Source organism: Plasmodium inui (assembly GCF_000524495.1).
Source record: "Plasmodium inui San Antonio 1 unplaced genomic scaffold supercont1.18, whole genome shotgun sequence".
NCBI lineage: Eukaryota > Apicomplexa > Aconoidasida > Haemosporida > Plasmodiidae > Plasmodium > Plasmodium inui.
In genome coordinates this window covers 419,467-442,500 of record NW_008481852.1, presented here as the reverse complement: position 1 = coordinate 442,500, position 23,034 = coordinate 419,467, and the positions used below count along the sequence as shown (strand labels likewise).

At 47.6% G+C, this 23,034-nt stretch overlaps 4 protein-coding genes across 4 annotated transcripts; 1 reads left to right on the top strand and 3 right to left on the bottom strand.

The window, feature by feature from the left end:
• Positions 1 to 847: 847 nt before the first annotated feature.
• C922_03966 (hypothetical protein) lies at positions 848 to 4,360 on the top strand (the record flags this gene model as incomplete). The annotated part of the gene is made up of 1 exon (XM_008819553.1): positions 848 to 4,360. The coding sequence occupies one exon, from the start codon at positions 848 to 850 to the stop codon at positions 4,358 to 4,360; it is 3,513 nt and encodes a 1,170-aa protein (XP_008817775.1).
• Positions 4,361 to 4,991: 631 nt separating this feature from the next.
• C922_03965 (hypothetical protein) lies at positions 4,992 to 5,534 on the bottom strand (the record flags this gene model as incomplete). The annotated part of the gene is made up of 1 exon (XM_008819552.1): positions 4,992 to 5,534. One exon carries the CDS (start codon positions 5,532 to 5,534, stop codon positions 4,992 to 4,994), a length of 543 nt encoding a protein of 180 aa, XP_008817774.1.
• Positions 5,535 to 6,318: 784 nt separating this feature from the next.
• C922_03964 (elongation factor Ts, mitochondrial) lies at positions 6,319 to 7,781 on the bottom strand (the record flags this gene model as incomplete). Its single annotated transcript, XM_008819551.1, has 2 exons — positions 6,319 to 6,453; positions 6,684 to 7,781. 2 exons carry the CDS (start codon positions 7,779 to 7,781, stop codon positions 6,319 to 6,321), a joined length of 1,233 nt encoding a protein of 410 aa, XP_008817773.1.
• A 913-nt stretch (positions 7,782 to 8,694) lies between these two features.
• Positions 8,695 to 19,902, bottom strand: C922_03963 (hypothetical protein; the record flags this gene model as incomplete). Its single annotated transcript, XM_008819550.1, has 3 exons — positions 8,695 to 17,206; positions 17,346 to 19,056; positions 19,347 to 19,902. The coding sequence occupies 3 exons, from the start codon at positions 19,900 to 19,902 to the stop codon at positions 8,695 to 8,697; spliced, it is 10,779 nt and encodes a 3,592-aa protein (XP_008817772.1).
• Positions 19,903 to 23,034: the final 3,132 nt, after the last annotated feature.

The window sequence follows — 23,034 nt, the reverse complement described above, 5'->3', positions numbered from 1 at the left end:
GTGGGAGTCCAAGGGGGGGGTACAGCTCCCTACGTGGGCCCAGACCGCGGAAAACTGAGCAAAGTCGGCAGAATCAACAAAATTGACAGAATCACCAGAGTGACATTGCACCATTGGGCCGTTGGACCCGGTGGCACTTCATGACAGTCCCAGCGCCAAAAAGTAGATTAACTCACCAGTCGGCCATTCTGCCCCTAAACGAACCCTTGCGTCCACCATATGGCAAAAACTCTCCCTTGCGGGAACCACACTCTTGCGCACCGCAAAAGGGGAGGGGACGAGTAAAATGTTGTCATTCTGCGAATCCTGCTTCTCCGGCATGATGAATAGAGAGAAGTAGAAGAACATTTTATTATACATAGATTACCTGTTCACAGGAGGGAGACCCACCACACTCGCTCAACATTCCCAACGTGACGTTCGACTTGGCTACCCTCTTCGCCCCGTTCACATCGCCCCTGTTGCGTATGTCACATGTGCCGCGCTTCTGTACATTCATCAATTTTCCTGACAGGGACAGGCCACTTTTGCAACTCCTTCCGCAGCGGCCTACTCCCGCTCCTTCCAAAGGAGTGACTACTCAGATAGGCACTCCCCTTTTCGACTAAAATCCGATGAGCAACGCGCGTCAAGTTTTTTCCAAAGTGGGACTCTGTAATGTGGCATTATTACTCCCCCTCCCGCCTCACCTCTATGAAGGATGCAAATGTAATGATGAGGCAGCACAATAAGTAGTGAATTTTTTCCCTTCCTTTTTTCTTTTTTCTCCCGTTTTTACTCTGCCCAACCGAGTTGGTGGGTTTTCCCCTCTCTCGCCTCCCCATTTATTTAAAACCAAGACACAGGTATGGTAAAACTTGTATCCTTCTTGTTAGCGAGGAAGAAAAGGATAACATCGGTCAGCATTTTAGAGGGAGCCTTGGCATACTACGTGGTGAGACGGCTTAGTAGCCTGTTCTTTGCTGAAGCGAGGACAAATTATGACATAGAAATCTGCTCATGTCATGAGTTAAGTGTGAGCAATCTGTTTCACTCCAAGGTTATTCATTTGGGTCGGGTGGATGGTGATGAGGAGCTGACAAACTTTCTCCGGAAAGTTATACTTCGAGAGGAGCAACAAAATTCGTCCGCCAATTTAGAGGAAGATCCACCCCCGGAGGAGAAACCTCACTTGAGCAGGAATAGCGCACGCACAAGTGAAAAATGCAGCCGATGGAATGCCTTCCTTTTAAAAATTCTCCTTCTCTTATATGCCAATGGGAGGGAAAGGAACAAGAATTATTTTGGCCAACTGGCCTCTTACGTCATATCACTTTTTCATTGCGAAAATGGAGTTATCAAAAAGAAGGACAAACTGCTCTTCATGTTTCTCTTTTTTTTCCTCTTCACAAAGAGAGACCCATGGAAGGGAAGCAGACGCCACGTAGGGGGACGTTATTCCCAGTTCGCCACGAAGCCAGACAGAAAAAAAAAAAAAAAAAAAAAAATCCCCGACAACTGCAAATCTTTTTATGAGCAACTCAGGAGAAGGAGATGTGACAAGTTAACACTCCTAGCTGCACACAAATTTCTGCGCAGTGGTTTGTGCCACGTGCATCTCATCAAAGATGATGCCAATGCGCAGTTGAACGCAGAAGAGGACAAAAAGAGAATCCTAATTCTATGTAAGAAGTCGCTTCGCTACCTCAGCGAGGTGTGTGAAAATTGGAAAAGTTGGCAAAATGGCGAGAGCAGTGGTAACTATCCCAACTGCATGAACAGGTCAGGCGAACTTGCGGGGGAGATAAAAAACCTTTCGGATAAGGAAAAACACGAGCGGTTAAAGAAGATACCCCTCTGGAAACTGCTGAGCAGAATGAACCACAGGAGGGCATGCGGTTGGGGATCTGCTAGGGGAAGGAGGAAACGTGCCAATTGGGGCAGCTTAATGGAGGGGAGTAAGGAGAAAGCGTCACCGGGGCAAGAAGAGCCTAACCAAGATGGACAGAGCCACGTAGACCTATGCAACCGTCCCCCTAGTGAAGAGACACTCTTTACCTTAACCTGCCTATGCATATCCCTGCTATGCAACCCCAACTGCTACAACCATTACTACCGTCTGATGGGTCTGCTGAGGGGGAGGAGGAGCTTCCACTTACACGAGCGAGTGAACCACTTCGTGAACGAGTTAGCTAAGCAGGACGCCAAGTGCCAGCATGTCTGGAACATGAAGAATGCCCTCCTCTACCTGTACGTGGAGATGTGCCTTAAGAGGGAACACCCAGTTGTGAAAAGAGGGAAGCAAAAAAAGGGTAGGCAACGTTTACGTCGAATGGGCCTTTCACTCAACCGTAAGGGGGTGCCTACCGACGGTCTACCATCCAAACGGTCCCCAAGTTGGACACAAAGAAAAGGCAAAAAAAACGCGCATGCATCTTCAAATGGGGTAATTTTAAAATACGTGAAGGAGGACTTCCGATTTTTTGAAAACATCTTGGAGCTCAAGTCGTACAACTACGTGGCCACGTCGCATATCTGCACATTTAATCAGCTTATTGGTTTTCTCTGGGTGAGGAAGAGGAGCAGTCGTTCTGAGAGCACCTCAATTAGTAAAGCGATGGAGGAACTCTTTTACACACTTGTGAGGAAAAATGCCTACTACTACGGCATGCACAATTCATTCCTTCTGGTCCATCTCCAAGATGTGTATCTGTCCCTGATGGAGCGATTAAGTCGCAGCTACTTCGTTGTCGTAAGGACGAACCTCTTCACGTATAGTTTCGACTTAGTCAGAGGGCATGAACTGTGCAGTGACGCGCGATGGGAGATGGGGAAAGGGGGGGTGGCTGCCACTAATCCCTATGACAGTCACCCCTATGGCAGTCACACCAATAGAAGTCACCGATGTGGCTACAAGTGCTATGGCTACCACCCCCCCAAGCGTGGGCACACAAGTAACAACCATCGCAGCGATGGTCAACAAGACGGGGGAGAGGGACCCATACAGGCAATGCTGAACCCCATGGAGAAGATCACCCACAAGGACCAAGCGTACATGGGATACCCCCCCGCGGGAAGGCAATTTTCCCACCACAAAAGTACATACCTTGAGTTTATCCTCTTTGAAAGGGGCGAAAAAGAAAAGAAAAAAAAAGAAAATGTAGAAAAAAATTATGAACAGGTCAGAAACCTTACGCCGCAAATATTATACACAAAATTGAAAAGCAAAATGAAGAAATATAAACTTCTTTCCAGACAGATGATCCACCTGTTGGACAGACTATATTGCGAAAGAATTTACATTCATTTTTATTCCAATGCGCTGAGGAATGTGCTGTACTGCCGATGCAACTGTAACTTCTTTTTCCTCGAGGTGGTCTGCAATGTGGTCCTACCGCTCCAGCTGAAGGGGCGAAATGGAGGGAAGAATGATTCACCACTTCGGAGAAGCGATGAATGGAAAGGAGAACCCCCTGTGGAAAACCAACAAGCAGAAAGGAAAACACACAGACAGGAAGAAACATCACGGCTGCTGCGCTCTGTAGACCGTTATCTCGCGAAAGAATTAAAATACCTCTTCCATGAGTACACCCGCTTCAGAGTAAAATATATCGAGAAAAACAAAAACAATCTGACGAAGCGGGTTAGCCGACTGCTCAAACGGTGCTTACACATTCGTAACACGTGGTATCACAGCCGCGCTTCGACAAAAGAGGACATTAAAACGATGCGGAAAGGATGGTCTGCAAATGGGTTGCCCACGGTTGGCCATCACAGCGAGGATGACTTCTCTTCCCACCCCAGAGAGGAGAAGACAGAACAAACAGGAGAAGCGACGTGCCCCCCCGTTCTGCTAAGCTATTATGGCATCTTTTTCAAGTGCATAATTTACACCATACATGAATACGCTTTGCAAATATCTCGGGTGCTACGCGGGGGGGGAGGCCACAAGGGAAGTACAAGCCGGAGATTCAGACAAGTCCAATCGTCATCTGCTAACCGAGAACATTTGCAGTATGCTACATGTCCTCACCATTTGCTTCCCCCATTTGAGGAAACCAAACAAAGCGGCGGATCAATTCCACATGAAAAACTCAACTGTAATGATAATTTACACACCTTGAGAAAAATATACCATGACATATTACGCTTTTTTAAAGCTACGAAAATGAGAGATTGGAAGAAAAGGGGAACCCCGTTTGGCCACTTGGCCAACCGCCAATCAAAGACGCTACCCAGAAGAGGTCCAAACCAGATCCCCTTTTTGAAGTTCCTCTTTTCCGCTAATTTCCGCCTTCTCCTGTATGAGTACAGGTACGCATTTTACCTGCTACGGGAGATGCGCCGGGCCCTGCAGTTCGTCTTCCCGCGGGTGAAGTGACGGGGTAGGCCGCTGTGGAAGGGGCGACCGGGCTGACGTGGCCCCACATCCTTGATCTCCTTACCCCGAACGAATGCCCCACTTTACTCATTTTTTTTTGTGAATTTTTTTGTAAACTCAAATGACGCCATTATGTTCCCTGTTGGGAAAAAAGCGTGCGTAAAATGTTGAGGTCCCACAAAAATGAGGGCAAAAAAAAAAAAATAAAATAAATATAAAGGAAAAAAAATAAAGAAAAAAAAGTGGACACTGGCCCGCACGCGGGTTTGTCATACATACAAGCGAACAAACGTACCCCCATTCGGGAATTCGTATGTAGGCGCCTCCCCCACTCGCAATCGTAAAAAAAAATGGGGACGATGCGTGGGGAAAACCAAAAAGGAAAACAAAGAGACATGCTAACATAGGGTCACATAAACATGGGAATATCTACATAGGCATATTTACATAGGACTATCTACGTAGGCATATCATTCAGATGGACATCTTTTGCGTACTCTTGTTAACATCCATGGGGTACTCCCCCACCCCGGGGGGTGTAGGCCATTGGGGCGTCCTTCCTCCCTGCTTCTTCGACGCGTCTTTCCTCACCGCTCCTTCTTCGCAGCGCCTTCATCACCGCTACCCCCGTTCACTGCTCCGCGCCGCCCCCTCGTGCCAGGTCCCTCCCCTCTTGACGGTAGGCAAATATTGCACAGGCGCACTTGCGGTGTTTTACGTAATCGCTGAGGATGTAGCGAACGCGCTCGTTTAGCAGGTCATAGAGCTTCATATACCGCAGCTGCAGCTGCTTCCTCACTTTGAATTCTTTCTCGATGAGCAACTTTATTTTGCAGTTGCTATTTTGGATCTGCTTCCTCAGCTGTTCTAGGTGATTGTGAAAGTTTGCCAGCTCACGCTCATACATCTGTTTGTCGCAAAAGTTCAGGACATACTTGAGGTTGTTCTGCTTAATCTGTTCCTCATTTTGCAACATGGCTACTTTTTCTTCCAACATGCTCCTTATGGAGTGCTTCTCTGTGATTTCCATTCTTAGAGATTTCAATTCCTCCGTCATTTTTGCAATTTTCTCACGGTAGGTCTTCTCCTGCTCATCTTCGAAGTTGCTGTGGTCTACCTCGTCACTCAGGAACGTCAGGGGGAAGCTATCAAACAGAATGTGCTCCTTGCTCATCCTGCGTGAAGCAGCTCAGGGGGAAGAAGGTGTTAAAGTTACACAAATTGGTGCGTTTTCTTTTTGGGGGGGGAGGCTACCCCTGTTAAAGCGACTGGCGACAATTCTACTTCAACCCTGTACGTTCACCCCTCTTAGCAGCTTCTCCCCCTTCTGTTTTGCCTTTTCTTCTTCACCGCGTCCTTTGGTTCCAACTCTTTTGTGTTTACTTCGAATGATCCTCCTTGATTTGTTTTACTCACCCTTCTGACAAATGCGACAGAGTGGATAACTGGCCAAGCAACTGGGAAAAGTTATCACGTTGGTATTACCCTCCACCGAGCGTACGCAGGCTTATGAGCAAATCAAGAAATTCTGATGTGATGCGCATGATTAGCCGTTTGACCCCTCCTGGAGAAAAGGGTCCGCTAATTTTTTTCCACTCCGAGGTGGTCCTCCATCAGTCATTTCCTAGTTTGGCATTAATTCATCTTTCCCATTTTACGGCAATTTTTTTTTTTTTTCTTTTTTTGGCTTCATAACGTCACTTATGCCATTCTGCGCGTTGCTTCATCAGTCATGCCTTCCTTCGCGTCGCTCACTCTGCATGCATTCCCAGGGAAGTTTCCATCCCCCCCGCTGTCCCAACAAAAAATGAACAATATAATCATTGCCCCTTCTTTTTTCCTTCCAACGGGAAAATAAACACCGCAAAAAAAAAAAAAAAAGAAAACAAAACAAAAATGACCAGTTAGGAAGCACACATCGTATGAGGCCGCACGGCATCTTTCTCCCTCCCCATGTGTCACTCCCGCATGATGTTCTTCTCCCCAACGATGAAAGTCTCAAAATGGCTAACGCTTATGTTAATGTCGTGCTTCTTGCAGAAATCACGAAGGACTTGGGAGACCTTCCGCTTGGTATCGTCCAGCATGTACTCCTGAGAGGGGAAAAGAAATGAGAAGCCGAGTGAAGTGAAGTGGATAAATCGATGAAACGAATGGAGTCTCATTAAAGAGGGGAAAAGCGTAAACTGCGGGGAGAAGCAACAGAGTGGTGAGCATCCAGCCAAGCGCCCGATTCGCACAATTGGGTAGGCACGACAAAGGGTGATCAGCATGTTGTCTCCTCTGCTTCGCCGCCCCTCACTTCGTTGTTTCACCGCCTCACCTGCTCGAGGAACACCACGGAGCTGTAGAACTTTCGCATCTTCCCGTTCACCATGTTGTTGATTATGTTTTCGGGCTTGTTCACCCCCTGCAGGGACTCCCGAATGATGGCAGTCTCGCGCTGGACAATCTGTTCAGGCAAATCGGAGATGGACACAATGACAGGCTTGGCGGACAGAATATGCAGAGCCATATCATTTGCAACTTGGGCAATAGATTCCCCTTTACTTCCTAATTTCTCCGTCAGCTGCTCGACTGTTAAAACGAGAAGGACCCCCGACGTCCCGATGTTTTCCTCCACCTGATTGTGAATGTAGTAATGTAGAAACTGGTTCTCATTCTTCCGCTTGTATTTGGTGAACCGTCCGATGCGTATGTCCTCTCGAAATATGTTCCTCAAGTAGTTTATTTGCTCGCCGACCGTGGTGGCTCCTAAATCCCCGCTGTGATCGTCATAGGGAAGGCTCAGCAGAGATGTGGCCCCCGGTGAGGATGCGCTCACGGGAGTAAGCAAAGCATTGGGGGTTTCGCTTTGTGTCTCATTATAAGTCGCGTTGTCCGTTTTATTGTGCGCACCGTTATTACCCTCTCCTGTATGCGCTGCCTCTAGCGCGGACTGCGACCCTCCCGCCAGGGCAGTACTCAGCAGAGTCCTTACAAACCGAATGAACTTCTCATTCCGGGCCACAAAATCCGAGTCAGTTAAAACTTCCAACATCACGACTTTATCCCTCCCCATTTGGCAACCAACCAGCCCCTCCGTTTTAACCTTCACACTGGTGGAGACAAATGAAGTATTTTTCGCACTCCGCCGAACCAACTCAATTGCTTTCTCCACATCACCGTTACATTCCTTCAGTGCGTTGTTACATGTCTGTATGCTTGCATTGGTTACTTCCCGGACGTACTTCAAATTTTGTAAATGTTCACTGGGTGCAGTGGCACATAGATTCGGTCTGAAGTCCGATTTTCTTTTCACCACAGATCTGTTGAGGGTGTTTAGCAGCTGGAACGGCTGGCTACTTCTATAGCATCGGTGCTGGGGCAAGAAAGGGGAACCGATCAGTAGGAGGAACATGACCAAGGTGTGTAATTTCATTTCATACAGCTGGTCAGCACAGAAGGGATTGTTCTTTTTTTTTTCCTTTCGAGGTCAACTTGCGGGAAAAATGGGGTTGGGGGGGCTGCTTTGCTCCCCCAGATTGGTCAGTAGTTTAGGGTGCCTATGCATCAAAACATATGTTCGCCTAGGGGAGGCTTCATTTTTTTTTTCTTTTTTTTCTTTCCTACACCTCTTTTTTACCCCTTCCGTGCATATATAATTTATAGCCCCCTAGAAATGCTAAAAATAAGAAAAAAAAATACAATATAATATCATGATTAAACAGGTTGCTCCTCTCGGGTGGGAATCGATTCAGTTTGTGAGCTGCCCTGCAGGGCACCAGAAGTCGTAGTGAACCATCTGTAGGGAAGGAGTCCAAGCCAGTCGCTTTTTCTCGAAAGCGAGGAAGAAGAAGCAGAAGAAGAACAACAACAAAGGGGCGAATGTACCGCCACGTAGTTCCAGTCAATATAATTCATACATATCTCCTTCTTCGGTGCATTAATAGTGTTACCCCTTGGGTAGTTCCAAGCATAGGAGAAAAAAACCTTCACAGAAGAGTTGCCTTCACTTAAAAAAAGTTGCACCCACTGAGGGGATGACACATGCGGAGAGTACCCCATCTGGCTTAACTGGGGGGGAGCTTCCCGGCGGAAAAAAAAAAAAAACAGAAGAGAACACAAGTGGGAAGAACAAAGCAAAATGGGAAAGGGGCAAGATGGGGAGGAAGCAAAATGGGAAAAAGGCAAAACGGGAACGAGGTACGAGGAAAGAAATCCCCAGAGGAAGCTGTTAACACACACACTGCTGAGGCGCCCCGCGCAGCTCTGCACATGTTGAAGCGGATTTGCATTGCCCCCCATTCTTGGCCCCTTCTTACCAGCGGGACAGAGACCTACCCCTGCCCGCTTCAAATCAACGATCGGATGTAGGTTAGCCAACCTTCGTCCACTTTGTACTGATCCAATCGCTGAACATCCTCGCGGACTTCGCCTTCGAGGGCCCGCGCATCCCTTCCTTGTAGCAGCATACCGGAGGATAAGTCCTCCCCAAAGTCGATAAAAGAGTTTAACTCATCATAGTCCTCAATGAGCTCCTCCGGTTTGGCTAGCTCCTCTGTGTTGTCACCAAGTTGTGCGGCCACATCTGCACAGTTTTGTTCCCTCATTGCATCTAACCTAGATGCACAATCTTCTATGCATATCGGTTCATTCTCTTCATTCTTGGCTGCCCGATCCGCATGACAAGCTTTCTTCACATGATCGAAGCGGTCCTCAAAATAATTCTGCACCTTGGCAATATCGCGCAGAATGTGCGAATTGATTCTAACCACGTGGCTAGTCAATGTCTTTTTCCTCTTCAACGTATAGATGCAGGTAACATTATCAAATTTGTTGTAAAGCTGATGGACGACCCACTTTTCGAAGGTGAGCACATTTAAGCAGCTCTCAAACCATGTGTATATGTGTCTGTTTCGTTTCTCTTTCTCCTCCTGTGTAGGATCATCCCTCTCACTGGCAAAGTATAACTCATAAATGAAATCGGTGCAGTCCAGAATAGTTCTGTTCATTTGCTCGAAGGAAGTGATTAGCTTGTTCACGTCGTCTGGCTTCATATAGATGGCTGCCTTTTTCTTCATAGGGACGCTTCTTCCTTCCTCCCTATGGTAATGCTCAATTCGATACCTGGTACACTGCTCGATTGTTACATGGTAGGCCCGGTAAGAATTGCACCACTGGGGAGTGATTTGCCCCTCCCGCTGGGTCCACCCCCCACTGGTGTCCCTAGGAGAGATGGCCACTTCACCACTCTGCAATGTTCCCACAGCGCTATTTAGATAATCCCTTCTGCAGTTGCCAACTACCAGTCGCCCGGAGGTGTTCTCGTTCGGATTGTACCTCCGCGGGGGGTCACTCGTCCCGTTCGCCACAATGCGCAATTTTGCTACGTTTGGCCCTTTCCCGTGAGAACCACCACCACTGGGTTCACTTTGATCTACTCGCATGTCATACGCATCGCCCCCTTCGACTCCTGCCCGTTCGGCTTGCTCCCCATCGATCAGCCTGTGTCTGCCTAGGATGGAGTCGTCCCCCCGGGAGGAAAGACACACTCGGGGCATTTGCCCCGTCTGGTGTATTTGGCCCGCTTCTCCCCCCCGTGGGTTCTCCCCATGGCGAGCGCGCCTCCCCGACAGGGGCACCGCCAAGTCACAATTCTCAGTCTCATCCAGCATGGAGATGAAGAGAAATTTGCAGGCAGACAGGATATAAGTGACACTCGAAATAGATTTAGTCAGACGCATATTCAAGTGCTCCTCGATGAGTAACGTGTTGAGTTTGCAACAGAGGAGCTGATTGATCTTCATCCCGAAATGGAGATTCCTATTCATCCCGGCATACATGCTATTAAATTTAGACATTTTACAGACCAGCGCTCCTAATGTATTTTTGTGGAGAAAAGTCAAATACACCTTTAGCGACTCGTAAAAAAGGAGCTCCAAAATGGGAAATCTACGGGAAGAGATACAGAACCTGTAGCCACTGTTAATCAGTTCAAACTTCCTTCTGACCCAGCTGTTTTTTTCACTCATGGAGAAGAGATCCCTCTTGCAATTCATCTGCAACGGGTTCTGTAGATTCACCACGTAGCTATGCACAAGATACTGCTCATCCAGATGTATGTATTTTTTTTTCTCCAAAAATTTGTCCACCAAGAGGCTTAAATAAAAATTGATACTGCTGGAGTAGTTACTATTCTTTCTGAGGCAGTTCATCAGGAGGATTATGGAGACGATGGACAGCTGGACGGAGTGTTTCTCCTCACTTGGCATTTGGTTTTCCATCTCTGGTCCTCCTTTGCTTTTACTTCTTGACTTCCCCTTCAAAATGGACTTATCTATGTAGAGGTTTTCCTTTTTTATTTCCTCCCTCCGCTGCAACTTCAGCTTTAAGATCTCCCTCTTGGTCATCACGAGGCTTCCGAATGGGACGAACGGCTTGTACACGGTGCGTTTAGCAGCGGCTACGTTGGCAGTGGTTACGTTGGCGGTGGTTACGTTGGCGGTGGTTACGTTGGCGGTGGTTACGTTGGCGGTGGTTACGTTGGCGGTGGTTACGTTGGCGGTGGTTACGTTGGCGGTGGTTACGTTGGCGGTGGTTACGTTGGCGGTGGTTACGTTGGCGGTGGTTACGTTGGCGGTGGTTACCTCCGAGGCGTCCACGTCCTCCCTTCCTACCTCTATTCCGCGCAAAAACTGCACGTTGAAGAGAAAGTTCTCCGAGTACCTCTTATACCTGTTGTAGGACTTTTTCTGGAGGAACCGACTCCGGCGTGGCGAGAGTTGCGCGCCGCCCGGGGGGTCCCTCTGCAAGCGGTGCCTCTGCACACTGCGCCTCTCCTTCTGCCGCTTCGCCTGGTAGCTCTTCACGAGGAAGTCTTCATCCACGACGAGTATCTCGCTAGTCAGCCTGCTCAGATGCACGTCGGACAAAAACAGACACATCACTCGGAAACATAGCAGGCGAAAGAGTCTCTGAGTAAAGAAAAGAACGAACCTTCTTCGAAAGGAAGATAAATTGAGACCACTGGACAGATACTTCAACAACAGCAGGATAAGAAGCGTCCGGTATAGGTGCACCTTCTCGTCATAGTACTCACTCCAGATGTAAAAGTCGGTTCTGATTTCTCTGTAAAGCAGTTTTATTGCTAAGTTTAGGCTACTGTTCGTTCTTCCCAGTGGAAGCTTCGAAGACTTGGGATCGGCTGCTGTTACAGGGCGAGGATGGGATGGTGCCTCAAAAGATGAGGCATCACCAAATGCGGAATGACGAAGTGGAATCCCACTACAGGGACATCTCCTGACAAAGGAGTACTGCCATTTGGATCTCTCAAAACATTTCATCCCCTTCTGATGAATTTTTAGTGCCTCCTCATTTTTATTTAACTCCACAGAGATGTGCAGCTGGACTGGAAACTCCTCATTCTTCACATCGAAGCATTTATCTTTCACATCATCGTTAATGCTTATAGTGGCCTTAAGTAGCTTCACCAGGGATAGAAAAATCAAGGGGTACACATCGAAGATTATGTTTGTGTATTTGTTTCTTCTCCTCTTAAGGGTTGCCTTTTGCTTTCCCTCCTCCTTCCTCTTATTATAGGCAATGTTTTTTTTGTTCCATTTCAGGACGCCACTTAGGATCTTTCTGTACCGTTCTCGGATTCGATCCTTTGTTTCACATCGAGGGTTCCTCTCGTGTGGTAGTTTCCCTTTTGTTCTTCCTCCCCCCACGCGGCGATCAAATAGGTGTCCATCGAATATGCGGTCATGAAAATTCTGCCCATTGAATATGCCGCCATCGATTCTGGCGAAGACGCTTCCCAGCTGAACATCGCGCATCCTCCTCTGCTCATACAGGACGCTCAGAATGTGATGGGCTGTTCTTTCACTAAACAGGGGGTCACTATTTCCCATTGAATTATCCTCTCGTATTTTTACGTTCTCTAACATCGTCCGCATCACTGCACTTTCCTTCTGCTTCGCTCTCACGCAGATGGGCGATGAGCATTTCTTCATACTCCCCTTAAAGGGGAGCATATTTATCCCATCCTCAAGACTTATCAGGTGATACTTCTCCATCACCTCCTCGACGTTTCTGCTCCATCTGACTTCCTCCCCCTTCGATATCGATTCCTTCTCTTTGTTGAGGGAACTCGACTTGGGGGTCTTCTTCCCCGCCTCTAGCGCGCCGTCCGAAAAGGAACCCCTCTCGCAGTAATGACAGCGGTAACCATGTTGCTTCTCCTCCTGTGGAGATCCCCACTCGAGACAAGGCGACTCTTTTTCCGGTACAACCCCCCTCTTGGTACCCCCCTTCTTTGTCATTACTCTCCTCTGAAGCGAATAGGAAAATTTTGTAAAATGCATAAAGTACATTTTGAAATTTTGAAATATACTGGAGAAGAAAAGTACATACATGAGGAACATGCAGGGGCAGGGCTTCAAATGCAGCTGTGCGTTTAGGTAGTTAGTCTCTTCGGTAGGTCCGTCCCCTCGGGGGTGGCGCCGCACACTACTTCCGCTGCGTCGACCGATCTGCTTACTTTTCCTCCTGCTTCCTCTGCCACACCTCCTGAACCCCCTGAGGTAAAATGCGCACACGTCAGCCAATCCCACCTGCAAGCCGACCTGCAAGCCACCCAAATCGAGATGGGGAAGATGCAGCGGCTCCCTCCTTGCCAAAAAATAATTCACAAAACAGACGTTTCGGAAACATTCCTCTCGCAGGACACTCCGAAAGATTATTTTTGTTACCAACCCGCTGAGATCCTTATCTGTGGTATACACTTCCACCAGAAAACGCTTTAGCCTGTCGCCATCAATTCTATGCAGGAAGGAGAGAAACAAAACATCGAATAGAGTGCTAAGTGTGACACTCCCTCTGAACAGCTTCAAACATCGACACAACATGAAGAGAGTGGCATCCACGAAACGTTCATCTGTGTAGTGATTCCCTTTAGGATTCTTTTGTAATGCATTTGGGGGTTCACTCTTGGAAGAGATTTTCACTCTGGCAGAGATTTCCATTTTGGCTGTTTTTCGCAGTGGTGTATCTGGTGGCTCTGCAGAGACTGCTTCCCCCGGAGATACTGCTGCCCCTGGTGACTCCCCATCGGCACCTTCTCCCTGTTGTTCCGCTTCGCCTTTGAAAGAGTCCACCTCGCAATGTTCCATTCCTTTCTTCCCCTTGGAGCAGCTATCCAAAGGTATCGACTCATCATTTCCTTTGTGGGAGGGGTCCTTCTGATCACACACGGATCCATTTTGCAATTCCTCCCTGGGTGTGTCCATTCGGTACGCCTCCATCACACCACTTCTTCGATTGGAATCATCCTTTTGAGTTAGTTCCGCTGTGCCTTTTTTGTCTGGGCCTCCCTCCTCCCTGCCAGAGTCACACCCCCCGTGGAGAGTAATCACCGTGGTTGTCATAGCCGTTATGGTGGTGGTAGACAGGCCGCCCTTCTCTGTCACGTCCGTATTCACTGAATTCCTCTTAACAGTGCGTCGGCGCCTCCACCCATTTGACTCTCCCCCCCTCAGGAGGGATAAGCAGCCATGCGCAGGTTCCACTTGACCATCCTCACCATCCGCCCCTCCAACCTCGCCATTCGCATCATCCAATCCATCCATTTTCTTCAAATTAACAGTCGTAAAAACATTTCGTAGCCAAATGTTAGGATAAACCCTCATCATGTCCAGGGCATAAAATTTCATATACCTGAAGGTGACGTCTGTGTATTGTTTGAGGTGGGAAAAGAGCTCTCTATGCAGAATTTCCAGCTTCTCATTCTTGAAGAAGCTCACTACGGATGGAGTGAACGAAAAGGATGTGTATTCTAAGAACACCCCGATGAGGAGGTACACAAAAGAGTAATTCACGTTCGCGTGATCGTCCCACTTGCCGACGCGGATGGCCGACTTTCCAGGGCGATTATCCGACTTCTCCTCGCGATTGTCTTCCCCTCGCTTCCTTCTGCTTCTTCTTCTCCTCCTCTTGCCTGACCTGTTCATAACTTTTTTAACATTTTTCAAGCAGCGAATAATCTTCCTGTAAAAAGCCCTGGTCTTCATTTTTACCCTGTGGAAACTGTACGTCAGCTTAAATTTTAGGATGTCGTCCAGAATATGCTTTAGTAGGCTGACGTAAATGGCGAAGTTGTTTCTTGAAACGTAGAGGACGTACAGGAGGATGAGATCTTGTCGTTTGGAAGGGGCGGCCTTCTCCGCGGTTGGCTTCCCCGCGGTTGGAGATCCTGCTTCTTTCTTCAAGTCCCGTTTTCTCGCCCCGGCGTGTTCATCATTTTTGACGATTCCTCCGCTCAGGGTGTGCACAATGGTTGGGTCTCTCTGGTCGGCCATCCCATCTGTGCGTGACTCCAGTTTGCACTTCTCACGTTCTGGAACCTCCGACTTAGGAGTGTCCCACTTAGTAATGTCCCTCTTATGCGTCTCCTTCTTAGGCTGCCCTCTCAGTGCGCCCCTGTGCCGCGCAGCCAAGCAGACAACTTTAGAGAAGAAAGACACGTACAAAGAACACACGTAGTTGTAGTTACCCCCCAGGTACAGACACCGACCCCTCACATTCTGCAAAACGACATTGATGAGAAACAAAAGAGAATAATTCAGAAACCTTCTGTTGGTTAAAAACCCACAAAAAAGATTTATTAGCAAATTTAAGTCCTCAATAAAGTGCACATTTTTCAATTTCATTTTATAGACATAAAGGAGGAACCAATTGAAGGTAAAAATGTTAACTCTGAAAATGAAGTAATCGTCAAGGATGAATACTTTGCTCAAATAAAAGAAGAGACTTCTTATCTCCATGTCGTTACACTTTCTGTTTAGCTTAAGAAGAAATGGAGACAACCTCTTCATTACATTGTAGAGATATATTTTGTTGAAATCTAGGTAACGAGATTTTTTATAAAATACGTAAGACAATAAGATGATCCATTCGCATATATTTATATTCTTCTCTTTTATTACATTTTTTTTTATTTTCCTCAGAATTTGGTTCGTGTTGATGTAATTTAGGCTCTTCATATTAGTATAGACCTCTTTTCTGTCATGCCTGATGATGCAGGCTTTGTTGTTTCGGGGGAGTCCTCCGGAACAGCTTCTTTGTGGTTGCCATTCCGTTTGGAAGCACTTTACTCCGCTGGGGAGATGTACTTCTGTGTACTGGAGGCCTTCCTTTCCGGTGTTGCTTCCTTTAATGACTTTTACTTCCCCTCCCTCGGTGGTCTTCTGGCTCTTCTCGCGCTTCTCCATCTTCACCCCGCCACTACAAACGCGAAGGAGAGATGATGCACACGTGTCGGGTTCTTCCTCCAGGGTTGCGCCACCGGGTGCACTACCTCTTACGTCATTGCCCATTCCGCTGCCTACTGCGCTGCCTACTATGCTTCCCATTCCGATGTCTATTCCCCTGCCTACACTATCCTTCGCGCCCCTAACTGGGCTGGAGTCCCCCCCGACATGAACCTCACTGTTACCGCTTCCCTGGGAGGAGTCTTCCGTTCTGGTGATCTCGTCCGATGAGCAGTCTAGGAGGTACTCCGAGCTTTCCTCTGCGGATTCGTAGTTTGAAGTTGTTTCGCTCTCGCTCCTTTCTGTGTCGCTTTCTTCCGCTTCGCTTGTGCATCCTGCAGATGAGGAGTTCTGCCCTGTCTCGTCCTTCTCTGCTACCGCCATGCCGTCCTTCTGTTCATTCTCATACGACACGTTCGGTTCTCCCTTCACCACGTTTGATTTGTGCATTTTACTTTTTTTTTTCTTTATCTGAGTGTCCCTTTGCGGTGAGGCACCATCCCCCTTCTGCACATCCTCCCCGGGCTGTGCTTCCCCCACTTCGCCATCGCTACGGTTTCCACTGCCATGAGCACCATCCCGTTCGCTACTGCTGTCCTCCACTTCCTCCTCACCCACCTCGAAATTCTCCTCGCCTGAGGCCCCATCTGCGGAGTGAAAACCATCCTTCTCACTGTGATCACTCGAGCTCATGCTTCCATCCAACTCGTCGCTGTCAGTGCTGGGGTCGTTGCCCGAATGGTCGTCGCTCGTGAGACTCTTCCCCGCGCCCTCCTTGGGGAGATCCTTAACGGATGCATCATTCTTCTCATGCTCCTTATCGATGCCTTCCTCATTGTTGTCCTCATTTTCGATATGTTCTTCCACCCCTTCGCTATCCACCTCGCTCCGCTTGTCTTCTCGGCTTTTCGACACACCCTTTATGTTCCCTTTGACTCCACCTGCCCGTTTCGTCTTTTCTGAAATGGCTCCCCGTCCATTTTTTCCCTTCCTCATGCGATTCGTTGTCGTCTTCCTATGCAACTCCCGTGAGGCACCACTACCGCTTCGACCGCTACTACTGCTACTACCACTTCCACTACTAGCATTGTCCACATTGACCACTTCACCCGTGTCGACCAATCCACTCGCATCCATCCCCTCTTGCATCCTCTCCTCCGAATATGATGGGGAATCCCCGCGGTCAGAGTCTCCCTCAATACACTCACTCCCGCGCGTCTTCTCATCCCCGTTCGAAGACAACATGTCGCTTGGCTGGGAAGCGCCCACTCCTTTCCATGCCTCCTCGAAATTACTGTTCCTTCGTTTATTTCTATTCCCACCGGGGGAATCTTTCTTTCGCTTTTTCGCAAAATTGACTGAGCTGTTCAGGCTGCAACTTTCGCCGTGGTCCCCAGTTGGACTTCTACTCTCACTTCCACCTTCACTTCTACTGCCACTTCTACCTTCACTTATACTCTCACTTCTAATTTCACTTCCACCTCGATCCTCCTCGTTGTACGAACCTCTGTTCCACTTGGCATTCAAAAATTCGATGACTGTTGGCCTCTTCCTCCTACCCGGCTCGGGGACGGCCAGTCTTCCCTTGGTACTCTTTCTTGCAGGCTTATTTGAATTTTTTTTTTTTTTTTTTTTTTTTACTTTTCACTTTATCACTCACGGGGTTGATAAAGAAGGAAGACGAGGAGGAAGACTCGGAAGACACTCCTTCATCGTCGCTGAATGAACAACCAGACGAGGCAGTGTCACTGGAGTTGTTTTCTCTTTTCCTCTCCCTTTTTCTGCCTCCTCTTCTGCCGCGTGGCCTACCCTCTTTGTAACTCCTCCTTATTTGACCGTCACCGAATGCGTCACTTCCGCTGTCACTGGCATCCCCACTGTCGCTCTCCCCTGCGGATGAAGCGTCCCTCCCAAGTGTGTTCCTCCCTCTGGAGCTCCGGTGCGTGCTTATGCGTTTCACATTTGGCGCATGGTGAAAACTGCTGAAGCCTTTCTTTTCACGCGGCTCATTAGCGCTGTGAGCAAACAAATCGTAGCTCCTCTTATTTAGTATTTTCCCTTCCCTCAAGTGTGTGTACCTATCCATGGGTCGATTGGTCCGACCAGTCATGTTCTCTTCTTTGTAGCCTCCTGGCTCCATCGCTTCGCTCATCTGAGTGTAAGACTTCCGGTTTCGTGCATACAAAAAGTCCCTGTCCGAGGGGGGCCCTCCATATTCCTCTCTGTATTCGTTCCCTCTGGAAATACCTCCCGTTCTGGTCTCACTTACAGGGTACACCGTGTGAGTGCTCCTTCTCGTGTGAGTACTCCTTCCCGTGTGGTTGCTCCTCCCCCTGTGACTTCTCCTTCCCGCGTTGCTCCTTACCGACTCGTTGGTATTCCCCCTGAGGTAGGAGTGGCTGTTCCGCCCGGTCTTCCCCATACCAATGGCGGCTCCTAAAGTAGTCCGCATCACTTCGTTGTTCACTCTTAGAGAGGTGTACGGATTCACCTCGTTCGTGAAGCTCCTCCGGTTCCCCCCGTTGCGGTAAATAATGTTCTTCATTTCGACATCGCGAAGTGGGAGTGATACCTCTGGGTAGTTTCCCAAAATGTTTAAGTTTAATCCTGGCCTCCCCGGGGTCACGCTATTCATTTGTACGTTGGGCGAGGAGACACATGGGATAGGCGCATCGATGCACATACCGGGTGCAGTAAGACAAGCAGTCCCAGTCTGTGATGTCTCACTTGGATGTGGCGAGACTATACTTATGGTAGGCACGGCCATGCCTATCCGATTAGGGTTCACAGCAGCAGCTGAGTTGATGTTCTCCCCCCCTGACAGGGAAATGGCCGAAGAGTGAAATGGATTTCCATCCGAGGGGAATGACCCACTTGTGTTATTCTTCGCACTGCCAGTCGTCTTCATAGTTAACTCTGTTATGCTGTTGGCAGTGCTAGAGTTCATCCCCCTTAAGAGACACCCATTTAGGGATGGATAATTGAATGGGGCTGTGCACTGTCTGCGGCACAGTTGATTTAGGGCTATATAATCGTACGCGTTGTGAGGTGCATTCGACGGGTGAGTGGGGGTTTCGCCATTTGATCTCACACGTTCGGTTAGGGGCTGGAAGGCGTTGGCGTTTGCATCGAGGACGTGCGTTGATAATGGGTTGCTAGGAAGGCTGACCGCGTTACTAGGTAGGCTCACCGCGCTGGTAACCTGGCTGCTTCCCCCCGCGCGCTCCGCCACGATGCTCCCCGAGTAGCCGCTCACCCCCTGTGCGATGGCATTCCCATAAGTTCTGCCGGCATTAAAAGTCAAATTCTCCCTTGTGTTGAGACTTACGTTAGCGTTTTCTGGAGCATGGCTTACTGAGCTGATATTAATCAAGGCACGCTTCGCGCTCGCGCTGGGATGGGTGCCTGCTCAGTACGGAAAAAAGAAAAAAGAGAATGGAAAAATAGGAGGATAGAAAAATGCAAAAAAAAAAAAAAAAAAAGGTGAGGACAAAATTGTACAGTAAAGCTGCCACGATACACCTTCCCGGCCATGTCAGTCTCAGCCTTCTTTTTTTTTTTTCTTTTTTTTTTCTATTTTTTTTCTATTTTTTTTCTATTTTTTCTATTTTTTTTGCTTCACTCGGGTGGGGTGGCACGAACAATGCTAGTCGCACCTATGTTCTTTCCCCATTCACTACTACTTCGCAACTTACCTCCACTCGCCGAGTAAACGCCGTAGCCCAGGAACGGCCCCGATGCCCTGTTTAAAAGGCCCGCATCCAGAGTGCCTCGCTCATGGTCTGCATTCCGTCCCCAACAAGCACACTGCACACACGACCCACCCCTACTCCTGTCATAACTCTGAGTCAACCCTTTAGACGAATAATCCCCCCAAACCCCACCTGAGTCGTTTAAATTGTTCCCTTTATCTGCGTTTCCAATGTAGGGAGCCACGATATTGCTGAACGTGTTCGTGTGGGAGGTTGCCCCCCCTTTGCTAACCGAAGGCTCTAGACATGCATATGAATTTAGGAGATGCTCACAAGGGGTGTAGTTACTTGTAGGGTTCACTTGGCCGGTACTGCTCACAGTGCTGATCGAGCTGAAGCCTGATGATGTTGGAAGATAAAAACTCGAGGTGGGGTTCGCATTGTACTCTCCCCGGATGCTACCGTAGTTGCCCACGCTGAGCACATTTTCGTTACTGACATAGCCCGGTGCGATTCCTTGGTTAGCGCCCCTGTGATAGTTACACGTGTTGCTATCCATGGTTCTGCCGCCGCAGGGGTACATAAGACGTTATGCATATGATAGCGTAAGCGGTAAAACGGTCACACGGTAACAACGCGTGTTACCGCTCCTGTACGAGCCTTCCCCAAGAGACATTCACTCAGGCATGTAGGCAATGCGCTCAGGGGAGGCAGACACATATATGACTTCTTATATTAACAACTGGGGCAAAGTTTACAAAAAAAAAAAAATAATAAAAAATAAATAAATATATAAATAAATAAACACGTTTAACTCTCCTCACATGATTCGCACCTCTCCGTTCGGGGAGGACAATTCATTAGACACAATTAACACTAAGGAGGAGCGAAACAGGAAGTATGCCCCAAGAAAGACCACTCAGCAAAGTAGCTCTTTCTACTAAACAGGAAGAACGCGGGGCGGGGTGTCAAAGGGAGTACCAAATGGACGATTCCCTCTTCTACATTTTTGTTATAACACTCTCTTTGGGAAATTTCGAGTGTCTATCTCTGCTCTTTGTGTGCATCACCCACTGAGGAGAGCCCCTCATCATATGTGGGCCATACATGTGCTCATGCGCATACGAATATGTGCATACAGACATATGCCCATACCCCTTACGAATCCTCTTCCGAGTCAGTTAAGCACACCTATTGGTGACAAACTGAACGTGTGATGTGTGCTTTAAAAGAAGAATGGCCAAGCTGGGAAAAAATGAACTACACCCATGTGTCTCCACGCGTAGACATCTACTTAGAACCTGTTAACTTTTTTTTTTTTTTTTTAAAAAAGGACATATTACAGAGAAACCAATGTCACAGTTTTCCGCGGAGAGAAAAAAAAAATGCTTAAAAAAAATACTTAAAAAGAATGCTTAAAAAAATTTCCCTCCCCAAAATAACATTATACTGAGAGGTGAACGCTATGGCGAATCTGTTCCGAATCTGCCTGTTGGGCTGGGTACTTGGCCGGATGACATGAGCATAGGTGTGTGCACGGTTTGGGGGGTGCACGGCTGGGGACGTACACGCCTGTCTATCTGCGCCGAAAAAATTGGCCTTAAATGGACGTAAAATGGGCGTAAAATAAGCAGACCTACGCGCTTTGCACCTCAGCAGGTAAACCCTCTCCATACGCGCGAGGTGTACAATTCGCTGTGATCACATCTCATTTGGTTCATTTTAGAAAGTGGGAGAAATGGGAGCTCCCTCCTTTTCCCCTACTTTCAAAAGGAATAAAATAACATCGGCCAACAGACATGAGTGTGAAGGTAACTTTCGGCAGCGGTTTATCTGTTGAATGTGGGCGATGCTTTGCCCCATTTTGCTTCCCCCTCTCGACATTTCCCTACATATGTCTTTAAAGGAGAGATAAAAATGATACGTACATGTCGGAATATCTCTCCAAATAGTTGACACAAATAGGAATAGCCACTTAATATGATGCCTTACCTATGACAGGAACAGTCACTTAAGAAGGGAAACATAACCCGTTACAATGTACGCAAAAGTGGCAGTACAAACAACTTCCCGCTTCCCCCACGCATGAAAGGGAGAAACGCATATTAACAAAAGAAATGATGTTTTTACTGGCCAACTTGAGAAGTAACTGAAATGCTCCGTTCTACAACCGAAGGTATTCCTCTACACATTCGTTGTTCTTTCGCACATCCCGTTGTAGCGTAACACACACAGTTTGGTGGAGGCGTGGGGGATGGCACGACTACTTCCCAATTCGCCTGAACTGTTCAGGTGAATGATAATATTTATGCATTTTTTTTTTCCTCTTTTTTTTAGCACTCCTTTTTGGCTAGCTCATTTGCTGCATATGGGAAGGTACACAATCATGCGCACTTTCCTCCCTACACATGCGTTTCCACTTTACCTGGTAGGCAGGAATAACCCCAGTTGGTATGCCCTCTGAACACAAAAGAGGGAAGTACAAATGTTGATTTGTACAATGGAGCGAACATCGCAGCGAGCGTTTAATGTCAGGATGTCGAAAAATCTGTCTTATGCTTGTGCTCGCCTTTGCAACATTTTCCCCAAAGTTATAATTCGCTCAACTTATCAATCACAGATCCTTCTAAGTGTCTCCCGTTTTTTCCCTTTTTTTCAATTTTGTTAACACTGCTCCTCCCACACACAGTCTGTTGTATTTCTGTTTCGTTAAAAACATTTTTATATTTTACCTGAACGGTTCATATTTTATTAAAAAATTGGAAAGTTACTTTTCTTTTCCCATGTTCTGCATTTTCTATTTTGTTGTTTTTATTCTACTGCATTTCTGTGTGCGCCTCCGTGTGTGTGCGTATACGGGCGATACAAGGTAAAGATAACCTGCTTTTTGCGAATACACGAATGTGCATATTGCTGCGCGTTTGTGGCAGCTTTATCGTTTTGCTATGCTTCGTTCAGCTTTACCTCCTAGGTGTCACCTCTCCGGCACGATCGCCCCCTCATTGGCGATCCATGTGAATACACCTTCGCACAGTGGTGAAGCGTGCACCTATTTCCCCTTCAAAAGGAACGAAGTGGCAAAACAAATCACTCCAGTACTTCCCGAGGTGTTTCTCTTTCACTGCGTGTATGAATTAATTTTCATAAAAAATACGAAAAGAAAAAAAAAAAGAGAGAATCACTCTTTTGCGACCACCATATAATGACAAAGCACATTGATACAAACCTCCCATTCACTTTTACCTTTCTCCCTTTCCCACACAATTCGTGTGATGAAACAGAAGCCCTTTTTTACAAAGGACGGAAATGAACGCACCTGCGTGCGATTCGGCACATGTATATGTACATACGTACGCATGCATGAATGTCCCCTTCTAATGTGCTGAAATGCGGAGAATATTGATCTACCTCCTGACGTCTAATTGGCATGAAAGAGAAAAAAAAAGTAAAATAACATACGTCGTGGCAGCGCAACTGTAGGAAGGTTTTCCTTTTTTTTTTTTTTTTTTTCCAAATTCGACTTCACTCCCGCACCCTACAAAAGGAACTTCGGTTTAGTAAGCAAAACGGGGGCAGAAAAGGAGGGAACACATCAGCAATTTTTAGCTGAATGAGGGGGCTGCAAAACCGGATAGGAATAGGCACATAAAATAATGCTCCTGCGTGAGTGCCTCTCCCGCGCAAATGAAAA